The sequence below is a fragment of the Lineus longissimus genome, chromosome 15, assembly GCF_910592395.1.
Source record: "Lineus longissimus chromosome 15, tnLinLong1.2, whole genome shotgun sequence".
Lineage (NCBI taxonomy): Eukaryota > Metazoa > Nemertea > Pilidiophora > Heteronemertea > Lineidae > Lineus > Lineus longissimus.
In genome coordinates, this window is record NC_088322.1 from 15,377,981 (window position 1) to 15,400,722 (window position 22,742).

Consider the following 22,742-nt stretch of genomic DNA (forward strand, 5'->3'; position numbering starts at 1 on the left):
TGAATGTGACTAGACGGTGTTGCCGCCTGTCCTAAGCTAGACGAACTACCTTCAGTAATAGAAAATTTGACATGACCCGTAGCCTAATTAAACTCCGCTAAAGACACCTTTTATATACAACACACAGATGAGACATGGCCTTAGACGACATATCATCGAACAGTGCTGAAGATTAAGCACAACGTGGCCCAACATACAAGAATTAGAGACTCCAAGTGAGACAGCTAATTTTACACGTAAACAAACAATAGCAGTGTCCAGGAGGAACTCGGCATCGCTAGCCCTACAACTACAAAGTCTTGTAGCGACCAAAATACAGAAAGACACATAATCATTATAAACACTTACAGAACGTTAGTTTCCTGGGTGAAAAGTGACTACCACAGATAGTGGAGAAAAAGGCGTACTACAGCCGTAAACTTGGAATTTAGCGTGATGAAAATAGACGTGATGTCGTCTTTGTTTTAGAATATGGCGAAAACGTGCTTTTCCTGGAATCAGCTGATAAGGACATCCAGGCCAATGTGCAACTGCGGGATGAACTGAATATACAGGATGTACCAAATAAAGGCCAACAAGAAATTACAGTCCGTACTGGACATACCCACCCCCCTGACGGAGTCTGGTAACCACGGGATGCTCCCCAATAAAATCCAAGTACACAACCAACCGAAGACATAGCCAAACTCGATACAATGAAACGATCACCATTACCAAGAAATCTGAACCTTCATATATCAGTGCAGGCGTGACCCCAAAAGACACTGGGTTGTGTCACAGGAAAACTTGCAAAATAATACTTAAGTCTAAAAATTCTCAAAGTCTTGAGAAACACACAAATCAGTCTGACGACAGGCAAGACACAACAGCACCTGAAGAGTTCACAGTAATTGTTTCAGCAGACAAGTCCATAGAGTCAATATAATGAATACACACACTGTCACTACGAAAACAAGCGTATTAATATCCTAGAAAGCGAATGTTCATTCCTGCTCAGAAATCTCGATTATAAAGATTTACCGATAAGCTCTAAACCCGAGCTAAACACAATAAAATCCATCACACTACACGATGGCACAACTCTGTCCAGACTGACCCACTGAAATTACTCTGTACTAAGCTGTAAGCATAAACACCCTAAACGAAGCTTTAGGTTTACCCAGAGAAGGAAAGAAACCCAAATTACTTTGAGAGTAAAATAATGAAGTTGGCTAGTAGCAGAGTGAATTGCAATGAACTCAGGTCAGGACAGAGATGTGAACAATTCATCCGATGTTGAGAAGGAGCGGACAATATATCGCAATGCAGGCGATCCGCAACACGCAAGGTTATACCTGGATGGAGAGGTTACCAGCACATCACATCCGAAGCACACCCACACACGAGATTAAACGTTCTCCTCCAGGATACAGATCTTGGTGACTGGTCGTCGAAAGACGTTCCTCGGAGTCTTGACGTCAACCGCACGAACCTTCCCATCGTCTCCTGGGTACAAGGCAATGATGCGTCCTAGTTCCCATTTTCCGCGTGGCAGGTTGTCCTCCATTAGCATCACGAGATCTCCCTCGGAGACGGTCTTGACAGGATCGGTTAGCCAACGATGTCTCTGCGTAAGCTTCGGTAGATATTCCGATTTCCAGCGACGACACACACGATCCGCGATTACTTGGCATTGGCGCCAACGACGACGACTGTTGATTTCTTTGTCCTGGCAGACGACGGGAGAAATCTTGTTGTCAGCACGGCCAATCAGAAAATGATTTGGCGTCAAAGCAGTGTAATCGTCTGGGTCGGGACTGCAGTGGGTAAGGGGTCGGCTATTGAGGACTCCTTCCACTTCGATCAGCGCTGTTCGTAGCACGGAGTCGGAGACTAGCGTATTCTTCATTGTGGCTTTCAGCGCGGTCTTGACTGACTGGACTAGTCTTTCCCAGGCTCCTCCGAAGTGTGGAGCTGAGGGCGGGTTGAAGTGCCACGTTATACCTTGCGGCGAGAGGCTGCCCAGAATCTTATTCTGGTTGAGGTCTTGGAGACAGCGGACCAATTCAGCGTCTGCACCCTTAAAGTTAGTCCCGTTGTCGCTAAACATCTCTTTGGGATGGCCGCGCCGACCGATGAAGTTGCGCAGGCACAGCAGGAAGTCGTCAGTTTCTAAGCTGTCCGCAAGTTCCAGATGCAGGGCGCGAGTAGACAAACAGGTAAAAAGACACCCCCATCTTTTGACGGTGCTTCTTCTCTCTTTCACCATCATGGGCCCCCAATAGTCGACACCGCAGTAAGCAAACGGACCGGCGGTGGCCTGCAAGCGAGGTGCTGGTAGATCAGCCATCCTCGGGATGCACGGCTTAGCTTTCTGGAGCTCGCAGAGCAGACAATCTCGGATTGCTCGCTTAGCTGCTTCCCTGGCCCGTACTGGCCAGTATTTCTGCCTCAACTCTGCAACCAGGTGTTCTTGACCACAGTGGGCAAGATGGCGATGAGTCTGTTTGGCGATCAGGTGAGTGACGGGATGTCGCGTTGGGAGTATCAGCTGGAACTTGGCATCTTCTGGAATCGAGGCCTTACGCAGTCGACCACCAACTCTCAGACAACGGCTGGCTTCATCGTAGAACGGTCCTAGGTTGACGAGACGACTTTTCTGACCGACTGGCTGCTCTCTTTGAAGACACTCCAACTCTTCAGTAAACACTTCTCGTTGGGCGATGCGTACCCAGAACAGCGTGGCTGCCTCAAGCTCCTCTGCGGTCAAGTTGGGATCCCGCTTGGCTTTATGACCCAGCCTGGACACGGCTGATGTGAAGTTCTGGACTGCTCGCTGTATCCATGCTGACTTCTTGACCAATCGAGACCAAGATGAGACATCCCCGGGGTTGAGGATGGACTCCAGGTTAAAGGTTGCTGGAGGTTTGACCTCAGGTATCTGATTTGGACCTGGCTGACCAACATCTACTGCGTCGTCATTTGCATTGTCGTCACTAGGCCCGGTCGCTGCCGTAAGGTTGTGCACCGTGGTTCTCAGCTCAGGATCGGACAAATCGAGACATGTTGAGCCAAGATTGGTGGCAGGCCAACAGTCCTTGGTGAGCTTCAGGAACTGGGGTCCGTGAAACCATAAGCAGCCGGCATCTTCTTTGAAGGACGATATCTGTAGCCCTCTAGTGCAAAGATCGGCTGGATTCTGGTCCGTGGGTACGTGACGCCATAAATCTCGGTCGGTGAGATCCACGATTTCAGCTACCCGGTTCGCGATGAAAGGACGAAATCTTTTGGTGTCGTTTTGCAGGTACTTGAGGACAACCTCGGAGTCTGACCAGTGGATTCTTCTAACGACCTTGACCTTCAGTTCTGCCTCCAGCATGACTCCCAGGCGTGCAGCTAAGACAGCTCCTTGCAATTCCAGTCTTGGAATCGTCAAAACCTTCAACGGCGCCACACGGGTCTTTGAGGCAAGGAAGGAGCAGCGGATATCGCCCTTAGGCGTCTCGTAACGGAGATAGGCAACTGCACCAAAGCCGGCTTCTGACGCGTCACCGAATACGTGAATCTCGATGTGCTTCACTTGGGAGGTGAAGTCGAGATGATGTCTTGGAATCTGGACGGCCTTCAGATGCTCTAATTCGGACAGCCAGGCTAACCATTTCTGATGCAGGTGGTCGGGCAAGGGCTGGTCCCAGTCTAGGTGTTCACGCCAGAGGTCTTGTACCATAAACTTGGCTCGAGCGATGAACGGCGAGATGAAGCCACATGGGTCGAAGACTGAACACATGGTGCTGACGAGTCCTCGCTTAGTCAATGGTGTGTCCTTCGGTTGACAGCTGAAGGTGAACGTGTCTTCTTGGATGTTCCATCGCATTCCTAGAGTTCTCTGGCTTGGGATGTCGGCCTGGTCGAAGTCAAGCTCCTGTACGGCTGTCTCGGTAACGTTTAGCGCGGCTAGGACTTCCCTCGCATTAGACACCCATTTATGGAGTCTAAATCCTCCCTTGGCGGCTAACTCTACCAGCTCTTGGGTTAGCAGCACGGCAGGAGGGACGCCCTCTATCGACTTGATGAAGTCATCCATGTAGAAGTCATTCTCGATGGCTTGAATCGCTTCTTGGCTAAAGAAAGCGACATTGTCTTTGGCAGTTTGCTTCAATGCGAAGTTTGCACAAGCAGGCGAGCAGCTGGCTCCGAAGATATGTGACTCCATGCGATAGACATCAGGTGGTCCTTCGTCTTCCAGGTTGCGCTTGTAGAGGAACCGCAGTGAGTCAGCGTCGTCCGAGGTAACCCTCACCCTCATGAACATTGCCTCAACATCTGCAGCTAGGGCTGTGTCGTACATTCGGAATCTCTGCAGGACACCGAGGAGACTGTTCAGTAGGTCTGGGCCAGTCATCAGGGCTCCATTCAGTGAGGCATTTCGAAAGGAGGCTGCTGCATCGAACACGACACGAACACGGCCGGGCTTGTGGGGGTTAACAACCCCGTGATGAGGAAGATACCAAGTTCTCTTGGATGTTGTCTTAGCTTCATCAGGTGGTAGCTTGCGCGCGTATCCCTTATCGACGTAGTCGTTTACCGTCCCTTGGTACAGCTCGGCAAACTCCGGGTCTTTCTGAAAGCGTTTCAGAAGATGGTCGTAACGGCGTTGTGCCAGCGGCAGGTTGTTCGGCAGGGCAGAGTCGGCTTCTCTCCACAGCATTCCCACTTGGTACCGCCCGTCTATCATCGAGATGGTATCTTTCAAGATTTTCTCGGATCTCTTGTCTTCCGACGAGGTAGGACGAAGAAAGCTGTGGCTCACACCAAAGGACTCAGTGGACCAGAACCTTTCCATCATTTGATGCAGCGTTGCGTCGTTGACAGTCAGGTTGTTGACACAAGCATTGTCGGCGTCTTCGTGACAGGCGCCCACCCCCATGAGGGTCCAACCAAGGCAGGTACGGACGGCTATGGGTTGATTCTCTCGGCCTCTTCGGATCTCTAGCTGTATGTGTGCCTCGGGCTGGTCCATACCGATTAGGATTTCAACCTGTGATGGCTTGATATGCCGCGGGAGGGGGAGGTTGTGACAATGTCCCCAACTCTGGTCAAAGTCTTGGGTGGCGCACTGGAAAGACGGCAAGTCCATGGACTGGGCTTCACTGACATACAGCGTCGAGTTGACGGCCAAATCTTGAGACTTTAGCTGGAAGGAAACCGACCGGCTTCGTCTAACCGCGGAACCCTCCACGGTGTTTATAGTCAAGTCTCTAGCTTTACCCTTTAGGCCCAACTCCCTGGCTAAAGAAGACCGTATGATGGTGATCTGGCTCGCAGAGTCTAGTAGAGCGACAGTGGGGAGTGAGCGACCATTGGCATACACATACACGGGCAGGAGTTGGAAGTATGACCTAGATCCTACGGGGTTAGGACTGCGGCCAGTATTAGCTACTGTCGATCCTCCAACGGCTCTGTCTCCCTGGTTCTCGTGCAGCAGAGTGTGATGGGCTGCCCCACAACCATTCTCACGACAACGTGCCAATGTTTGACACTCACGAACTTGATGAGATGGCCTCATGCAGTTGAAACATAGTTTCAAGTCTCTAACGCACTGTCTTCTATCCTTGACCGTCTTATCCAAGAACTTCTTACAACGCCCCAATCGATGGGGAGGCTGGTCCGGACACAACGAACATTTGCGCTGATTGGCGTCGGTACCTGGTTGAGCATTGCCAGAGTTTCGATTAGTCCCCGTGTTCATGATTGTTCTAAACCTCTCTCTTGGCCGCGGAGTAGGCCTTGGCGTGTCTGGCGTAGGTTTCGGTGCGACTTGCGGCTGCATGGCTGCCTTACCGAAGACAGGGTCTGTCATCTTCCTGGCTTCCTTTATGACGAAATCAACCAGCAAGCTAAAGGTGGCGACTTGTCCCTTTTCTTGAACAACGTCTGCTAGCGTCCTCCAACGATCATGCATCCTGACCGGTAGTTTTCCCACTAGACGTTTTAGGTTCTCAGAGTACTCGAGTACTCCTAGCGCATTGACTACCTGGACGGCATACTGGCACTCGCGAAGGAAGATGCCGAATCGGTCCAATTCAAGCGGATCATCGGCCCTGATGACAGGCCACTCAAGAGCTTTCCTGACGTAGCTGTGCGCGACATGTCGAGGGTCGCCGTACCTCCTCTGGAACTCCTTGATGGCCGCATCAAACCCGATCTTAGAGTCAAGGTGAGCGTAACCCTGGGCTACATCACGGGCTTCCCCGGATGTAAACTGCAGCAGAAAGCTCATGCACTCGTCGTGCGACTCCGAATTTTTGACAATTCTCGCGTTAAATTGTCGGCAAAACTGAGTATAGCGGGTTGGGTCCCCGCTAAACTTTTCAATGTCCACACTAGGTTTTTTGAGTTCCTGCACCAAGTGCATCGGTGATTGAATCGCACTAGGTGCGGCGACAATCATCTGGCTAGCCCCGAGAGCCGATGTACGCTGACATGGCACTGGCAAACTTGCTAGCGGCTGACTGGGGGTCGAGATAAACTGCGGCCCAGTGTTAAACGTGGGTGGAGGCGACACAGGCCTCATCGCTGGCGGTGTTCTAGGCCTCGGGGTAGGCCGCGGCGGCGGCTCCAGCCTAGGCGTAGGTAACGGCCCGGTCGACTGACGGCGTCTCGGAGTCGGGGTAGGTCGAACAGCAGGAGTTGTCGAACTTGATGTAGGTCTTGTTAGGTTGGCCTCCAGTAGCGTGATTTCCCGTGTGACCTCGTCTAGTCTCTGCTCCAACTGCAACGTCATGGCCTCAGCCAGGAGTAGAAGCTGGTCCCCTTCCATCGTTACTGTTCTTGATGAGTACAATAACGTTCTTTTACTATGTGGATCAGTCACTCGACGAAAACTCTTCTTTGACTTCGAATATAGTTTATTGAAAATACAGGTTCATAATTCATAAACGATTCGGTAAACTGAAAAGATACAAGAGACAACACTCATAAGTCTAAAGACAAAGACGATGAATGTGACTAGACGGTGTTGCCGCCTGTCCTAAGCTAGACGAACTACCTTCAGTAATAGAAAATTTGACATGACCCGTAGCCTAATTAAACTCCGCTAAAGACACCTTTTATATACAACACACAGATGAGACATGGCCTTAGACGACATATCATCGAACAGTGCTGAAGATTAAGCACAACGTGGCCCAACATACAAGAATTAGAGACTCCAAGTGAGACAGCTAATTTTACACGTAAACAAACAATAGCAGTGTCCAGGAGGAACTCGGCATCGCTAGCCCTACAACTACAAAGTCTTGTAGCGACCAAAATACAGAAAGACACATAATCATTATAAACACTTACAGAACGTTAGTTTCCAGGGTGAAAAGTGACTACCACAGATAGTGGAGAAAAAGGCGTACTACAGCCGTAAACTTGGAATTTAGCGTGATGAAAATAGACGTGATGTCGTCTTTGTTTTAGAATATGGCGAAAACGTGCTTTTCCTGGAATCAGCTGATAAGGACATCCAGGCCAATGTGCAACTGCGGGATGAACTGAATATACAGGATGTACCAAATAAAGGCCAACAAGAAATTACAGTCCGTACTGGACAGACTGGTACAATGAATTAAGATTTGTTGAAATTCATAGATAAACTCCACATGTACAAATATATTCATTGCATTTGTGGGAAGGTACAAGTGTCAAAGTAGATGTGCTTTCCAGGGTTACAAAGAAGGAATCGTTTGGCCATCGGTGACCTTCGGCAGGTCATTTGTCTTTTCTCGCAGTTCAGCAGTTCAATGTGCTCATGACGTGACGAGCGTGGAAGTTTCAGATTTGTTCCTAGAATAAAATTACGTGTCTCAGGTAGGATTCGAACCAGCGCAAAAAGAAAAACCAATCGGGTCAGCGCCTCAGACCACTGAGCTACCGAAGCACAGTTGGAATAGAGAGAGCGGTAGCCGGTACATATTCAGCACGGGGGTGGGGGCGGTGGGCGACGCTACGGGTCTTTTTGCGCTGGTTCGAATCTCACCAGTACCCAACTACGTTAACAAGTCCTAAATCTCACACTCGACAAATTGTATTTTGCTTCATCACTACATAACCGGAGACTGACCCACAGATTACCAGCTCAAAGTCAGCAGTAGGATCTGATATATTGAACCAGTGACCCACAGATTACTAGCTCAAAGTCAGCAGTAGGATCTGATATATTGAACCAGTCAACACTCAATAGGCCTATACGAACATGGTCGATCGAATTCTCCGTCTTATCCGAGAATCGTGCAATGTAGATCTGACACAACAGCTCGACCCTGCTGCATAGAAGACAATCATGATGTATGTCTTCGATCTTCAGATTTTGACTGTTATTGTGACAATCAGGTTACAACCTGGCCTACCTGAGTGTGCGACACCTCGACGCGTTACCACAGAGAAGACAGTTCACAGAGACAATGTGGACACCTGGCCTATCTGATAAAAGACATCCCGACCAGGCCACACAAACGACAGTTCACCACCTAGCTGTCACAGATAGGCCTACGTTATGTCACTGCATTGCCAACAAGTTGAAAGTGTGCGGAGAGAGTCACAACCAGACCAAACCTGGCTGCTCCAACGTCTTTCGGACACGGCGACAGAGTCGAGACGGTCCCAACCAGACCGACTCGGACATGGGCTGTTCCACAACAGTCACAACCAGACCGAATCGGTCGTTACCAAGTTCCCCATGGATGACTAGTTTCTTTCCACGCCGCAAGGAAATCCGAGAAATTCTTGAATGATAGTCGAACATCTACTCCCTACTGCATACACACGCGACCAACCAAGAGCTAATGTTCGGTTCGAGCTCATTGGGAATGTTAATGTTATGCCTAACAAAAACTGCGCTGCTGATTGGCCAATAGACCTCGTGTGTAAAATGCATTAGCCTGTTAAGCCATCTTTACCGGCAAGAGAGGTTTGCTGGTCGGTGCCCGTTCGAGTTTTCATCGTCTGCTAAAATCCCCCGGTGCTCTGTTGTAGGACGCTGTATGACCCCAGGATAACTCACGCAGGATAGTAGGACCCGTAGCTTTAGGCTAGCAGCAGATATGGCGGATATATTACCTTCAGGGAATATCTTTCGGGAGTTACAAGTAGTGCATGATACCGGCTACTTCTCGGCCCAGCCATCCTTAGAAGACCATTGGCAACAGGTAAAAGCAGACGCTTTTTTGACAATCTCCTCTTAGTGTTCCTTTGATGTTTTTACCTATTCCCGACCGCATTTGTCTCAATTTTCTTTTGCAGTTTTAAGTTTTTCATTCCGGTGTTTAGTTTGGTCGTATACTGCAAAAGTCTGCGTCCTGTCTGATTGATCTATAAATAGATTTACAGTGGTGCTCTAAGCTGACAGGAGTTTGACAGCAGACAACTTAGTTGCCTTATCACTGTATCGGTGTTGTACATAGTCTTAAGGTCCAAAGTAAATTTTCCTCATGTGTTGCATTGCACAAACTCATCAGTACAGTACTTGTCAAAAGTAACATTCCTAAGTATAATGCATCCATAGCCTGTCTGTATTAGAAGTAACTTCAGACCAGAACCAGTCGGAGGTAGCTGTTACAATGCTAGTCCCCATAACATACATTTGCCTTATCTGCTCCCTCAATTTTCTTCTCTGGAGTCCTGCTATTGGGGGGCGGGGGGGGGGCTATATCCACATGAGAATTTCATGCTGCATATCATGCACAAGTCTATTTATTGTGACCATGCAGCATTAAATGATAAATTTGCAGGCCTTATGTGTGACAATGACATTCAGTGTAATATCCGTATGTGGAGAGAGGCATTTACTCTTTTGTAGTGCCCAAAGCATGTCATTGTGGCTGACTAGCTATACAGTGGAACCTCCCTTAGCGGACACCTCTCTATTAAGGACAGTAGTTTTGGTCCCAAATTGGTTGTTTCCATTGAATTCGACCTCTCTAATCAGGACCCCTCCCTATTAAGGACAGCATTTGTCAGTCCTAAGGGTGTCCTTAATAGAGAGGTTCTACTGCTGTATATACTTTAATGTGACCAATTACAGTAACTGTCGACCAATTTCCTGATGATGTAGATAAGGGCATCTCATGTGCTTGTTTATGCTAATTGCCTGCTATGATGGTTTGGCCATTCACTTCATTCATGATAGCCTCATTTTGACAGAGCGGTTCACAATATGCTAGCACAAGTAGCCTACTGAACCTGGTTCTTTGGTTGCTTGCATTCACCCATAAGTCAGCGTTTGTTCAGTCCCTTGTGCACATCGATCTTCTTCAGCCTGATTTATTCTGTCATGTTCTTCAGCTGATCTTGTCACAACACATAACCAATCCTGTCTTTAATTGTGCCCTTACCGATTAAGATTTCATTGTGGTCATTGAATTGATCAAGGGGATGGTCTCTGGTCATCAGTGATTACCCCACCTAGGCCTGGACACGAAGTCAGTCCAATAGGTCCTGGAATGCTCAATAAACAGTGTCATTGTGTGGGCAGCATGTTTTAACAGCTGTCAGTGCATTAGGTCATCTGTGGTAAAGTTATCCAAGTTCCAAGAGATTTTGTCATGAATTCTTTACATTACACTTAACCATTTATATGCCCCTTCTCAGTAACCCATACTTATGACCAGTATTGTAGTACGTTGTCTCCAATAAGTACCATGTCATTCCTAATAAGGCTTTAGATGGCATACATTATGGTAATAATCATTCGACAGATGTAAATGATTCATTCTGATCTGCCCACAGTGCCCCCTATCACATGTATCACATGAAATACCAAGAATATCAAAATTAGTTATGGCTTGACAAATATTTGCAGCATAGTTTCAACAAGTTGCCCTTCTGCATTTCCATGAAAATCTTTGAAATAGTTCTTTCCACCCATATCTTGCTGCAGGCTTACAATGAGCCTTGGTGAGCATCATTTGTATGCAACGTTTCGAGAGTTTACTTGTGAACTGTAGTGTACATGCAATTTATATTGTCTTATGCAGCAAGGCATGGTACTTCTGCACAGTATAAACACTAAAATAGACATGCGGACATGATTGCACCATACATGTACGTGTGACCATGTCAATCATTGTTATCCTGCTTTTCTGATATACCACAGTCTCAAGTGCATGTTTATATAACTGGCTTATTTCCTGCTTCGAGCATGCTGTTTATAAAAATTAGGATGTCAGCTGTGAGGCAATAGTAAGGCTTTCTGCGTGACAAGTTCAGTGTGGAAATCAGGTGACAAAAGAGATTTTGCCCTCGTTTCCACAGGTCATGTGATCCAACAGGTTGTAAATAATAAGATGTCTTCGATTCAAATCCAAACGAACAACCTCAGCCGTTTTGCTCTGCAATGTCACAAGCAAAATTGCCCTGAAAGGTTTCCTGCTGTTGTCCTGAAGGGGTTAATGAATTCACAATGCTATTTACCAGAACTAATCGATGTGTTCAGTCTCATCTATTATAGGCCTGTATGCTCTATCAGAGGAGACAGATGTTAAAATTGATTGAAATTTACCAACTACTAGTACTAGGCCTTATATGGATATTGAAAATGCCCGATGTTTATGTAGGTCTGGGGAGAATGTGAAAACCTTGCAATAAAATCAGTGTTTTGGGGGATATTTATATTGCAGATTCAGGCCACCCTTGCAGTCTAATTCTGAGGTTCCACTTTGTACATCCTGTACATAGAGGTCAGTGACGCTCAGTGAAGTGCAAGGTTGAGGAGCATGTGAATGACCCTGGTGTATAAGCTTTGCCCCCTGCTCTACTTAGTTCTGTTGGTGCAGTTCATACTGGGGTAGAAAATCTCATCAGGAAGTTATATTCGGGGTCTCTCCAATATATAGTACTTTGAAAGTATTAACGCTTGTGCCAGGAATGTCTTTAGTTTTGAATCAAACTCGACCCAGTGTCCTTACTGTCACCTGAAGATGGCCCTGCTCTTGCCTATATGCCCCCTTTAAAATTGAGTGGGGAGCCAGAGGGATCTTTGATATAGTATCATTGCAGTGCGGCTGTCCACTTCGGAGGTTCAACTCCCTATTTTGTCAAATCCTGTTCTTTTTGGGACACCCTGTATATCGTATATTTTATTGATCTTTCATATTGATTGTATTTTCAATGTCAGCATTCTCAAGTGTCCGCCTCCATCCCCCATATCATAAGCTAACCAGGTCTATATGTTTAACCTGCGATTATCTGTTCGTAAATCCTGTTAACCTAATCCGATTGTGGGGAAGGAACTACTGTCAATATTTCACCATATCATGATTTCTGAAAATATCACACTGACTTCTCATCCTGAGGACAAGAGAGTAGGCCTAAAGCATTTGGAAAACACGGGGGGGGGCTGAATCATACCACAAAATGGAAAAGGTCAGCAAGAGATCAAGGAGGGGAGCATCCGAATTACCCTGATATCCAGTACGGGTGAGCCCACGAAGAAATGCTTGGACCCCACAAGTAAAATAGCCAAAATAGCCAAAATGGCAAACAGTGAGTGTTGTGGCGAGGTCCGCTCAAATTTTGACAACACCCAAAATATTGATATTGTTACTTGAACAATTAGTCGATGAATCATGCGGCCAATCTTGCTCTCTTCTGTGATTGGTGCCAGAATATCAATCATGTCGTCAGTTTAAAGTTGACACCCAAAACATCGCAGTTATAAGTTGAAAAAAAGTTATATAAACTGTTGATCGCATGATTAGATATCTTTAATAATAAGACATGGACAAATGGATTTCAAAACTGGATTTCGAAACATCAAATACATAATCACGTTCTTTGTAAATGATTTGTACATGGTCTGCCGAATGAGAGATTGACCATGTGTAGCGACCTACTAGGAGTCCTGCCCAAAAACTTGACATTTATCACACAGGCTTTTGACAATAATATTGACGAACACAAAATAAGTCTCTATTTATAACCAACATTTTGCTTTATGATATAATAAAGAGCCTTTCTAAAGTGGTTTAAATGACACCGTGATAGTTTGAGATCTGCCCACAATTATGAGTGTGACTGTCCTCAGGTTTGTGTGTTCTCAGGGCAGAGGAAATGGATGGGATTTTGTCAGTGCAATCAGATTTTATATATTGCGTAATTTGATGATTCATTAACAAAATATTTTCCAGTTGAACATGTGTTTTCAAATCTCAGAGTTACTTCACCTGGCCTAGTTTTGTTATGCGTGGGTGATCCCTCCAATAAGCCTGTTGTATCAGACGATAAATCATGTATTTGTTCATGTTGGTCAGAGTTCAATAATTATAGGCAATGTGGTTTGACTTTTCTGTCCTGTCATTGCTGGTTCAAGTTTTATTCACGATGCAATGTTCCTTGGGCAAGGCACTTTCCTCCGTACTCGCTGTAAAGTGAGAACTTTTTCACAAAACGAAAAGTGGTCAAATTTGCTCTTTTTTATTGGGCAAACTTTGTCCTGTATTAATGAGATTCAGTGGAGCCCCCACCTCAGGAGCCCCATTCTCAGATACAGTTCTTGCCATCTGACACTGTGTAGTCCTGCATCATACAAGGTACATTCAGTAAATCCATACTGATAGTTTGGTGAAGTGACTTGCACATGGACTTGCACCAAAAGAGTAACTCCATATTGCAAGCCAGGTTTCGAGCCGCAGTTCACAGTCCAGCCATTTTTTGTAGTGAAGCAAAGTTTTCTCTTCAGGGCGGAAACTTTTAAGACATTTCATCAGTGGTTAGAATCCGACGTCAGTGTACGGAATCACAACAGCTACGACCTTGAACTTGACCCTGACAAGGCCAATCACCGCATGTGGAACTACAACTATTTACATAGCGTCCAGTTAACCTGATGGAGCTGGCAAAATTAGCAAAATTTTGGTCATTTCTCAATGAAATATATCAGCTTTCTCAACCTAATTGGCCAATTCTAGGTCTTGCATATTTGATAGTAAATTCTTTCCCCACTAACCTGGGTTTGATCTGGATTTAATTAGTTTATTGCTGTGATAAGTGGGTTGTTGTCCTTAGTGTCCTTGGTCTTGATCAGGGTTCTGCCTGCTATGTTAGTTTGGTAACCAGTGATGAATGAAAATGAAATGAGACGTAAAACTCTTAGATTAAGCGCTACAGTCTCAAAGTGCTTTTCATTCATTCCTCGGCGTAATCCAGAAACCCGGCACTCTGAAGAAACCAAGCAGCACACATACGGCACTGCACTTGGCCCATTTGAGAGTATAAAGAGGGGCACTGGCCTGATTACGAACCCAAGACCTCTTGATCACAATTGAACACTATCCACTATGCCACTGCACTCTCCCTCAAGTCTGCATTTTGAAGTTTATAATTGAAGTGGCAAAATGCATATTCTACTTTTAGGCCTGCTGCACTTAAAAAGTTACTGTTGATATCTTTCTTAAGATCGGTGTTTATGTAATAAAGTGATTCTTTATGAAAAGTTGAAACTTTTTAAATGTCAAAGTTGTTGACTTATTTTCGTGCAAGTAGGCCTGCTTGGATGTTGAAGTGATGGATGAGATATGACTTTTCAAACTAAACAGTTTCGGCCTACTTTCTCAGGCCACGTCCCCCTCCATGACAACTTTAACTGAGGTACAAACGTAGAGAATAAATGTAGTGTAAAAGTGACCTGACAAGTGACAGCATGAAGTAACCAAGAGTAAGAGGATTTTCCGTAGGAGGAAACCGGAGTTCCTGCCAACATATTGATTGAATTGGACTTGAATGAGAAATGGTGATGTTGTCCTATTCATAATCATGATTTCCCTCCAACTTTTGTTTTTGTCAACCTTCCATTCAGACCAGAATCTGCCCTAATTTTCAGCTGGACATGTTATTGGCAAGCCTTTACACACATAAATCTCTCTGACAACCAACTGAATGAGCAGGAAATAAATGTAGGCCACCCGTTTCCTTGGCTAATTTCCTGGTGATTTGGTAATAAGTCAACACAATCAGCCAATTGTTCTAATTTGTATACCGCTAGTTGGACATGAAGGAAGTCCATATATAGGCCCTATAGGCCCGTGCTTGAAGAAGTCAATTGTGCAGGAGGCGAGTGTATACCTGTCATTGGCTTGGATTCTCCTCATCAGCAAATAAGGGGAGAATCAAAATGCTAGAAATTCCCCACTCATTGCTCGGATATCTGGAGACTCCAGCGAAATACTTTAGATAGTTCACATTGGTCAGACCTATCAACAATCCTTAAATGCAACAAATAGCTTGACATACTTAGTAAGGGGTTTGTGCATACTTGAGGCAGTGTTACATGGCCTGTGGGGGACTCAAGGCCTCTTGGAATGGCAATTTCCAAAGCAAGAATGGGGTCAAGACCCCTGGTCGCGACAGGTTGACTTGTGAGGTCGGATGGACGTGTTGGTTTGCAGCGCCAAACACATCTTGACTCACGAGGCTGTGATACTGCGCCTGAGGGACGGAGAATCATTCCAGCAACATCTTGACACACAAGACTCTGGGATGGCAAAGTCCCTTTTACGATCTCCAAGCCTGCCTGTTATAAAGATAGAGTTTGAGTGACTTCCGGTTGTCTCACTACCACTCACTGGTCCTTCAGCACAAATGCTGCCTGTGACAAGCAAATGCTTCAGACAGTATGGGATGTAACTTGAGACCATGACTGAAATAACCTGAAAAGCAGTCCAGGTATAATCCACACAGCGTGGTGTGTACATTACTTGAGAGTATGACTGTAAAAACTTCAAAAGTCATTCCAAGTAATCTCCACTCATACAACAAGAATGTATTGATCTGTGTGCAGAACATGCTGGGTATGTACAGTTTCCACTCCCACGCATTAACCCTTACTCGTCCAACACTTGAGGCAAAAACCTAGGGATGCTTTATGCACTAGTCCACAGCTTATACCAGGTGCAAAAGGTGTATAAGGGTTCTACATGTACATGTACCTCATTGCTGTTTGCCAGGTAGAGTGCAACATTACTGCAGAAAATAATGGGCCCATTATATTTGATACTGGTGTTACTGGTACTGGTTCATATTTCCCATGAATATTTATGATATTTTTTCACAAGCTGATTCTTCTACCTTTGCCTTATACTGCAGGATGGGCAGCATCAAATTGGGGAAATCATGTTCGCCAGCCACTCAGAAATGTTTCACAAAAACCCAGCGCAAAACATCCTATAATGATCATGTATGTGGTCGAAAGGAACTTGTTCATAATCTCAAGTTTCACCCAACTTTTAAAAAGACACCAGGAGACCCTCAACACGAATTCTTTAGAACATTATTGAAACTCTTTGAAACTCGTTCAAAATGTTCAAGCGCTCTCAAGAGTAATCGCAAATGTTGCTCATGCTTCATGTTTACTGTGTTGCCATAGTAACCGCCGATGATATCTCGAGCAAATATAATTCAAAGGAGGCTATTCACACCTGAGGATGGATGGTTCTGACGATTTACGATGAATTAGATGAGGCGATTAAGCGGGGAAGTACATTTGTTGTGATGATTCAGTGACTCAACTGATCGTTTTTCCAACTTTCAACCTACAGATGAGGCATTTCTGTCGCAATACGGCCGGGCCATCACAGGTGGCTGCAACAAGAAACACACATCATTTCACCTGCAAAATATATTAACCTCGGCACATTACTGGTTTATCTGTAAACAAGTGTCCTTTTATTGCTCATTGCACCGATAATTGTCAAAGGTCAATGACATCGTAAAATCTCTTGTTTGTCTAGCAATCTAGAGTTCAAATGGACATCAAACTGTTTATTTTTTGGAGGTTTATAATTGCAGTGGAACCTCCCTAAGCCTGTCTATTTAGGATCTCTCGATTATGGACACTAGTTTTGGTCCCAAACATACAAATGGGTTGTTTCCATTCAATCTGACCTCTCTAAGTAAGACATTTGTCGGAGAAAGAATGCACCCTCTCTACAGTGGCAGTCATGATCTAAACAATTTAACCAGGGTCAAGTGTTATCAGAAAGATCACACAGTAGTAACACTTCTGATCTATCACATAGGCGAGTAGAGACTAGGCTTATTAACTGACACAAATTCAAATCGATTGCTGAATGGAGGCCTCTCTATCTTCTCAAACTAAGTAAAAAGTGACAGGAAAGAACTGTGTGGGAGAGGCCTCAATCTTGTTGTAAACAATGTACTTGGGATCTAGGGTATGTGTGATAGGTTGTCGGTCCTGCAGATGAAAGATGACCTACATGACCCACGTTTCCACCAACACCACCAAACCCTGCCAAATCGATAGGAAAATCTGTAGTAAAGCAGCCACAGTTGTCAACCCAGCAACTTTTTAGGGGATGTGTCTTGGCAGATGTTTTGATAATCAACTTTTGACTCCCAGATCATAACTCAGATATGTCAGTCTGGTCCCAGTCCTCTTGTTTACTATACTCTTTACATCCCCACCATCTTGAATGGACTACTACAATGCATCACCTCAAATTGTACAAACAGAGAAATGGGGGAGAGGTTAAATAAAAAGGGGGTGACAACCTGCACCAAAACAAACACACAGCCAGTAAAACAAGACTTGACACCAAAACCTCGCAACCTCGATGGTAAAAACATGGCCAAGTGTCTTCCCAGGATCATTTTTTCGAGTACTCGAGATCTCTGAGGTTGCCAATAGTAAAACTGACCTAGTGTCCATGAGTCTCCTTCATTCAAACCAAAGTGAGTGGTGCTGCTTCATATCTAAAGCAACTTTCATTCAGTAGAAGATGAAAGATCCTGATGAAGTCTCTTGATAATTCTGAGGAGACTGCTCCACTTACCTTAGGAGTGATGACATTGTCCTTGACCCAGTTGCCTCAAACTGCAAAGAGCCCTTAATCCATTCATGTGGTATCATGGCCATGAATATTTGTATTTGCGAGTGCCCCCCCCCCCCCATTTACAAAACACAAAAGTGAAAGTATTTCAAAGCTTGTCTCAACCCTTTCACGGCCCACGCATGTAAACATTGCAACCTTAGAAACATGGGAACATTTTGAACACCGAGGGTAAACATACTTCTACCATCGTGTGTTTTGTCAAAAATAAACATAAAAAACTTTCTTATTACTCTGAACTCGTTGAAGACCATTGCTTACCATGTGAAAGCCTCTTCAATCTCGGTTCCATCGAAGATTCGTTGTTTCTCATAACTTTTCATGCAGTTTCTTACAAGTTTCGAAAGTTAGCTGATTCTCATGTCGGTAAAATCGGTGAAATCGATTCTGATTATTTACATTTGGTTTACGATATTGATGTCATTGAGATCTTTTTTCCATCATCTGCCCCGGGCACAATATGCCAATTCTGTCATGTTTGGAATGCTTGAGTGGCTGGTTGAGGGTCTCGCACATGTTTGTTTAGCGATTGATGGGAATGTGTACTATTATCAGTGACCTGGGGAATGACGGGCCACTGGGACACTGATAAGATTTGAACTACAATGGTGGGGTAGTGTTCTAAGAGCTGTGCTCAGAACCATGATATTGCTAGTCCACTCAACGGGATCTGTTGGTGTATAGTATTTTGAGAGCTGTGATTAGAACTGTGATATTGCTTGTCCAAACAACCACTGAGCAACGGGTCCTGGTGGTGTAGAGCCTTGAAAAGCTGTCCTTGGAACCAATATATTGCATCTCCAAATGACCACTGAGGTACTTCCTATCTATTTCTGAATTCAGTTTATAGAATCATTTCTTATAAAAGCAAATTATAAACCAAGGTCAAGTTTCCCTTATCTTTATGAATTCAATCATCAATATCAACCTCTCTAATTTGATGCGTACACATTTATAAAAACCAAGATTGTTCAATTGTCTTGACTCCAGTTGATTGATAAGAACATTCCTTGCGGCAAAGTTTATATCTATCTGTAGCTCATCTTGTCCATGTCGCCTTCCATGGCGACATCGCAGGTCCCAACAACGGGAAGCACTCTGGGCAAAGCACTTTTCACAGTCTCATGACCAGCGCATGAGACAAAGGCCTTCATATGTTATTGAAGGCCCTTTAAGAGTACTTTAGATAAATAGGCCTGAGGTTGTTGTTTAAGACTTGAGGGCCTCTACCTTCACAAATGACTTCTACCATCCTCACAAACACACTGAGAGCTATTTAAACCTCTGACCTTGACCTCCGATACTAACTCAAGTGTGTTTGGAATGTGCACCCAGTGGCGGCCATTAAAAAAGTGTTTATCCAGCCGAGCAGTACATCTAATTTGTCTGACATATAGAACAATTCATCAAGGCTACTATTTTAACCCTTGGGGTCTGGACGCTTTTAAGTCTGATTGAATTTCTTGCCCCTTCTCTTGATAGGCCAGGTCAGTTGAGTATCTCTATGGGCGGTTATTACCGCAAATAAAGACAAACCAAAGCAAAGACACTTGTGTAGCATATCAAGGACACGTAGATTGACACTCCTATGTGTGCCACATCAAAGACATCTGGACCATACACCACATCAAAGATAACGATGCGAAGTCAACAGGCGGCGCCACCGTCTTGGGAAAAGTAAAAACGATTTCGACAACTATAGGTTTTTGTTGATAGAAGCGACTATTTTTATTTTTATAATCATTTTTTTCTCGCAGTGAAATTTTTATTATTTGATTCAACTTCAATAAGTTAAATGAGAAGAAAAATAAATATCTCGACTTGAAAAAAAAAATTAATTTCAAATTTTTTTTCTTGACTTGAAAAAAAATATATTGACTAGAAAAAAATCATTTCGACTAGAAAAAAAATCATTTCGACTTTTTGAAGCAAACGGCTTGCCATAGGAGAGAGGTGGCAAATAACAACAACGTCAACAGGCAGCGTACGGCCGCCAGCAATCTACAGTGGCGCCGCCTGTTGACTTCGCATCGTTATCTTTGACGTGGTGTATGGTCCAGATGTCTTTGATGTGGCACACATAGGAGTATCAATCTACGTGTCCTTGATATGCTACACTAGTGTCTTTGCTTTGGTTTGTCTTTATTTGCGGTAATAACCGCCCAGGAGTATCAATCTACGTGTCCTTGATATGCTACACAAGTGTCTTTGCTTTGGTTTGTCTTTATTTGCGGTAATAACCGCCCATATATCTCTACCAAATTCCCTTGCTCAACTATGCCTATGAGCAAAAACATGTGTTTTTTCTATGAGTAATGGTAAGATTCTACAACAGCAGGAACGACATGTTGGCCTGACCTTTATGACCTGAACTCTTCACCCCATATTGGCGCCGCCTGCATTATTTTGAGCCCCTATTTTCCCTAATCAAATATGGCGTATCGTTATCAGATGGAGAAATTTCCAATTTGCAATTATTGTTAATTTTCAACGATATGTTGTGGTCAACTGTCCTTGGTAGTTTTGACGGATGGAAATATCGGGAAATTGGTCAGTATCAGTCACTGGGCCGGACCTCTGTTGTAAGTGCAATTTAAGTGGGTTACAGATGTCTCACAATGAACCAGGGCCAACTTCTTCTGTGGATATTAAGTGTGTTGTTCAAGGTCGCAAGTGCGCTACATATCTTACTTCTTAGTAGGCCAGACTCATTTACATCACTAAACCACTTAGTTTGATATATACTGCCACAATGTAATAAACTAAACAAATAAAAAAGATACAATGTGGCTGATGTTTTTGAACCAGAAAGTAACCAGCCTCTGTCATCGGCTCACATGATAACAGTTTCAAGAATCCCACTAGAAGTGTCAGATTTATCAATGAAATCACGTATTGCCTGAAGATTTTTCCCTGCAGCATTTAAATCTCTCCCATTTTACTCAGTTTTATCCATGTACCAATACTCGGTCCGTTGTGGGCGCTTAGAAGTCGAATGAAACAGGAGTTTCCCCAGTTTTCGTTGAGTTTGGCGCTTGCCCAGGCATTCTCAGACAACATGGGCAGGTTTTACAGAATTACAGGTATTACCGGCTTGAGGGGAATAACCTCAGACTGGCCAAGGAAAGATGTGTGTTAGTTTCTGTTACCTGAAAGCTGGAGTGTATCAACCGTAGACCAACTCCAATCTATACCTGAGACTGCCGTGTCATCCTAATCATCAACTAAGCAGTTGTAACATTTGTCTGTAGTGGCTCCATCTATAGCCTGGGAGGTGTTCATAATGTCACCCTTGGATTTGGTCTTTCTTTCCATGGCTTACCATCCAGCCTCACCATGTCCAAAATTTCCGCCTAAAACATATATTTGGTATCAAAGTGCTACGAACACACCAGTAGGTTCATGGCATCTTGGTTTTTGGCCTCATTATGGACGTGGAGATCAAAGTGACTTGTTCAAGGTCGCAAGCCATACAGTGTGGTCAATTTTGGGTTACAGAAACGGTTGATATGTTCCTACTGGCCTAACTGTTGCTTACAATTCATGGAGTGCTACCTGGCTACAATCCTAGCATGGACTAGCATTTAGCATGAAGGTATAGCATGTACCTGGCTCTGGCTTACGTATTGAGAACATCAAAGCGAAAGATGGGATTTCCGTTTCAGGTCGTGTTTGCCAGATTCCGACTGTACCATCTATGTCCATTTTTCTACAAGATGTAGTGGAGATGTCAGCATAGTTGGGTTGGGATGTTTATGTTGTGGGAAGACGCTGAACATTCCAGAGATGAATCCTAAGCCCTATTCCAAATCCTCCAGTAAATAACCCATGAGCTGCCAACTAAAAAATGCAACATATGACTGAAGTGCACAATTACGTGTATTTTGAGTTTCATCAAAAATGTGTTGTTATGGTTGTGATCATCATCTCCAGCCCCATTATGTCGTCACATTGGATCAATGACAAAATTGTCGGGATGGACATAAACCTATGCGATTTGGCATGAAGTAGTCAATTTCCGTCTCTGTAATTATCGCTGATTGTCCTGATAATGAGGACAGTTGTCTCCCCTTCAGGATGAGCTGGGCTTGCATGTTTTTGTGAACCAGTGTCTGTTGTCTGCTAAATTTGCAATCGCATCCTGCCAAATTCCACTCGGCAGATGGCTACGCAGACATTGTCTGACTGCAATTTTCCTTTCATTTCACGTTTTCTCCTCACTTGAGTCTAGAATATTATCGGAGATTAGTTCAAGATATGACTTTATTGAGCCATTTGAAGATATTATCTCCCATTGTCATGCCTCGTCCTTATTTTCTGCCCGTTTGAACACTGATTTGACCACTCAACCAGTTAAAGTCACCCCGCATTTAAAACTTCCGAACTAATTGCCATGACAAGACTGTTCATTTGCCTATTTTGATTTTATCATTGATATCATCTTGTACTGTTCAGCTGTTCATGATATTTAAAGTTTTCTCCCTCTCTTTCTCTTTTCATGATGATGTCCTTACACTGTCAATAGGTGAGTTACTAGTATATGCTGCTCCATTCTAACCAGAAGTCTGAGCAAACTGGGTTGTGACATGCTCAAAGAGTGGGCCCCAACACACATCTCCTTTTACCAGATCAGCGCTAACAGTCATGAAATGGCTTTCAACAGAATAGGAGAAGTCCGCCAGTAATATTATTGTAATTTTTCTCTCGGTCACGTCCACATCAAGAATATATTATTTTTTCCCATTCATGGGTGCAATTTTCATTATTTGTCCAACGTGCTACTGTGCCGTTTACCCTGTCAGCTGTAACATAAATTGGTGAATTTTCGTCTGGTTCCTCGTGTTTTTCATTCATGAATTGGAGTAATTCTCCAGT

General features: G+C 44.4%; 2 protein-coding genes across 2 annotated transcripts in view; one reads left to right on the forward strand and one right to left on the reverse strand.

Annotated features, from left to right (window-relative positions):
* Window positions 1–1,387: 1,387 nt before the first annotated feature.
* LOC135499453 (uncharacterized) lies at window positions 1,388–6,799 on the reverse strand. The gene has a single exon (XM_064790197.1). It carries the CDS (start codon window positions 6,797–6,799, stop codon window positions 1,388–1,390), a length of 5,412 nt encoding a protein of 1,803 aa, XP_064646267.1.
* A 2,120-nt stretch (window positions 6,800–8,919) lies between these two features.
* LOC135499828 (Krueppel-like factor 6) overlaps window positions 8,920–22,742 on the forward strand; it is a 64,012-nt gene continuing 50,189 nt past the window's right edge. The window contains exon 1 of the mRNA XM_064790792.1: window positions 8,920–9,173. Within this exon, the coding sequence (XP_064646862.1) occupies window positions 9,069–9,173 (105 nt within the window). The 5' untranslated portion in view covers window positions 8,920–9,068. The remainder of the gene's footprint in view (window positions 9,174–22,742) is intronic.

Coding starts and splice junctions, on each gene's coding strand:
- LOC135499453 (XM_064790197.1), bottom strand. CDS start 6,799: ATGGAAGGGGACCAGCTTCTACTCCTGGCTGAGGCCATGACGTTGCAG.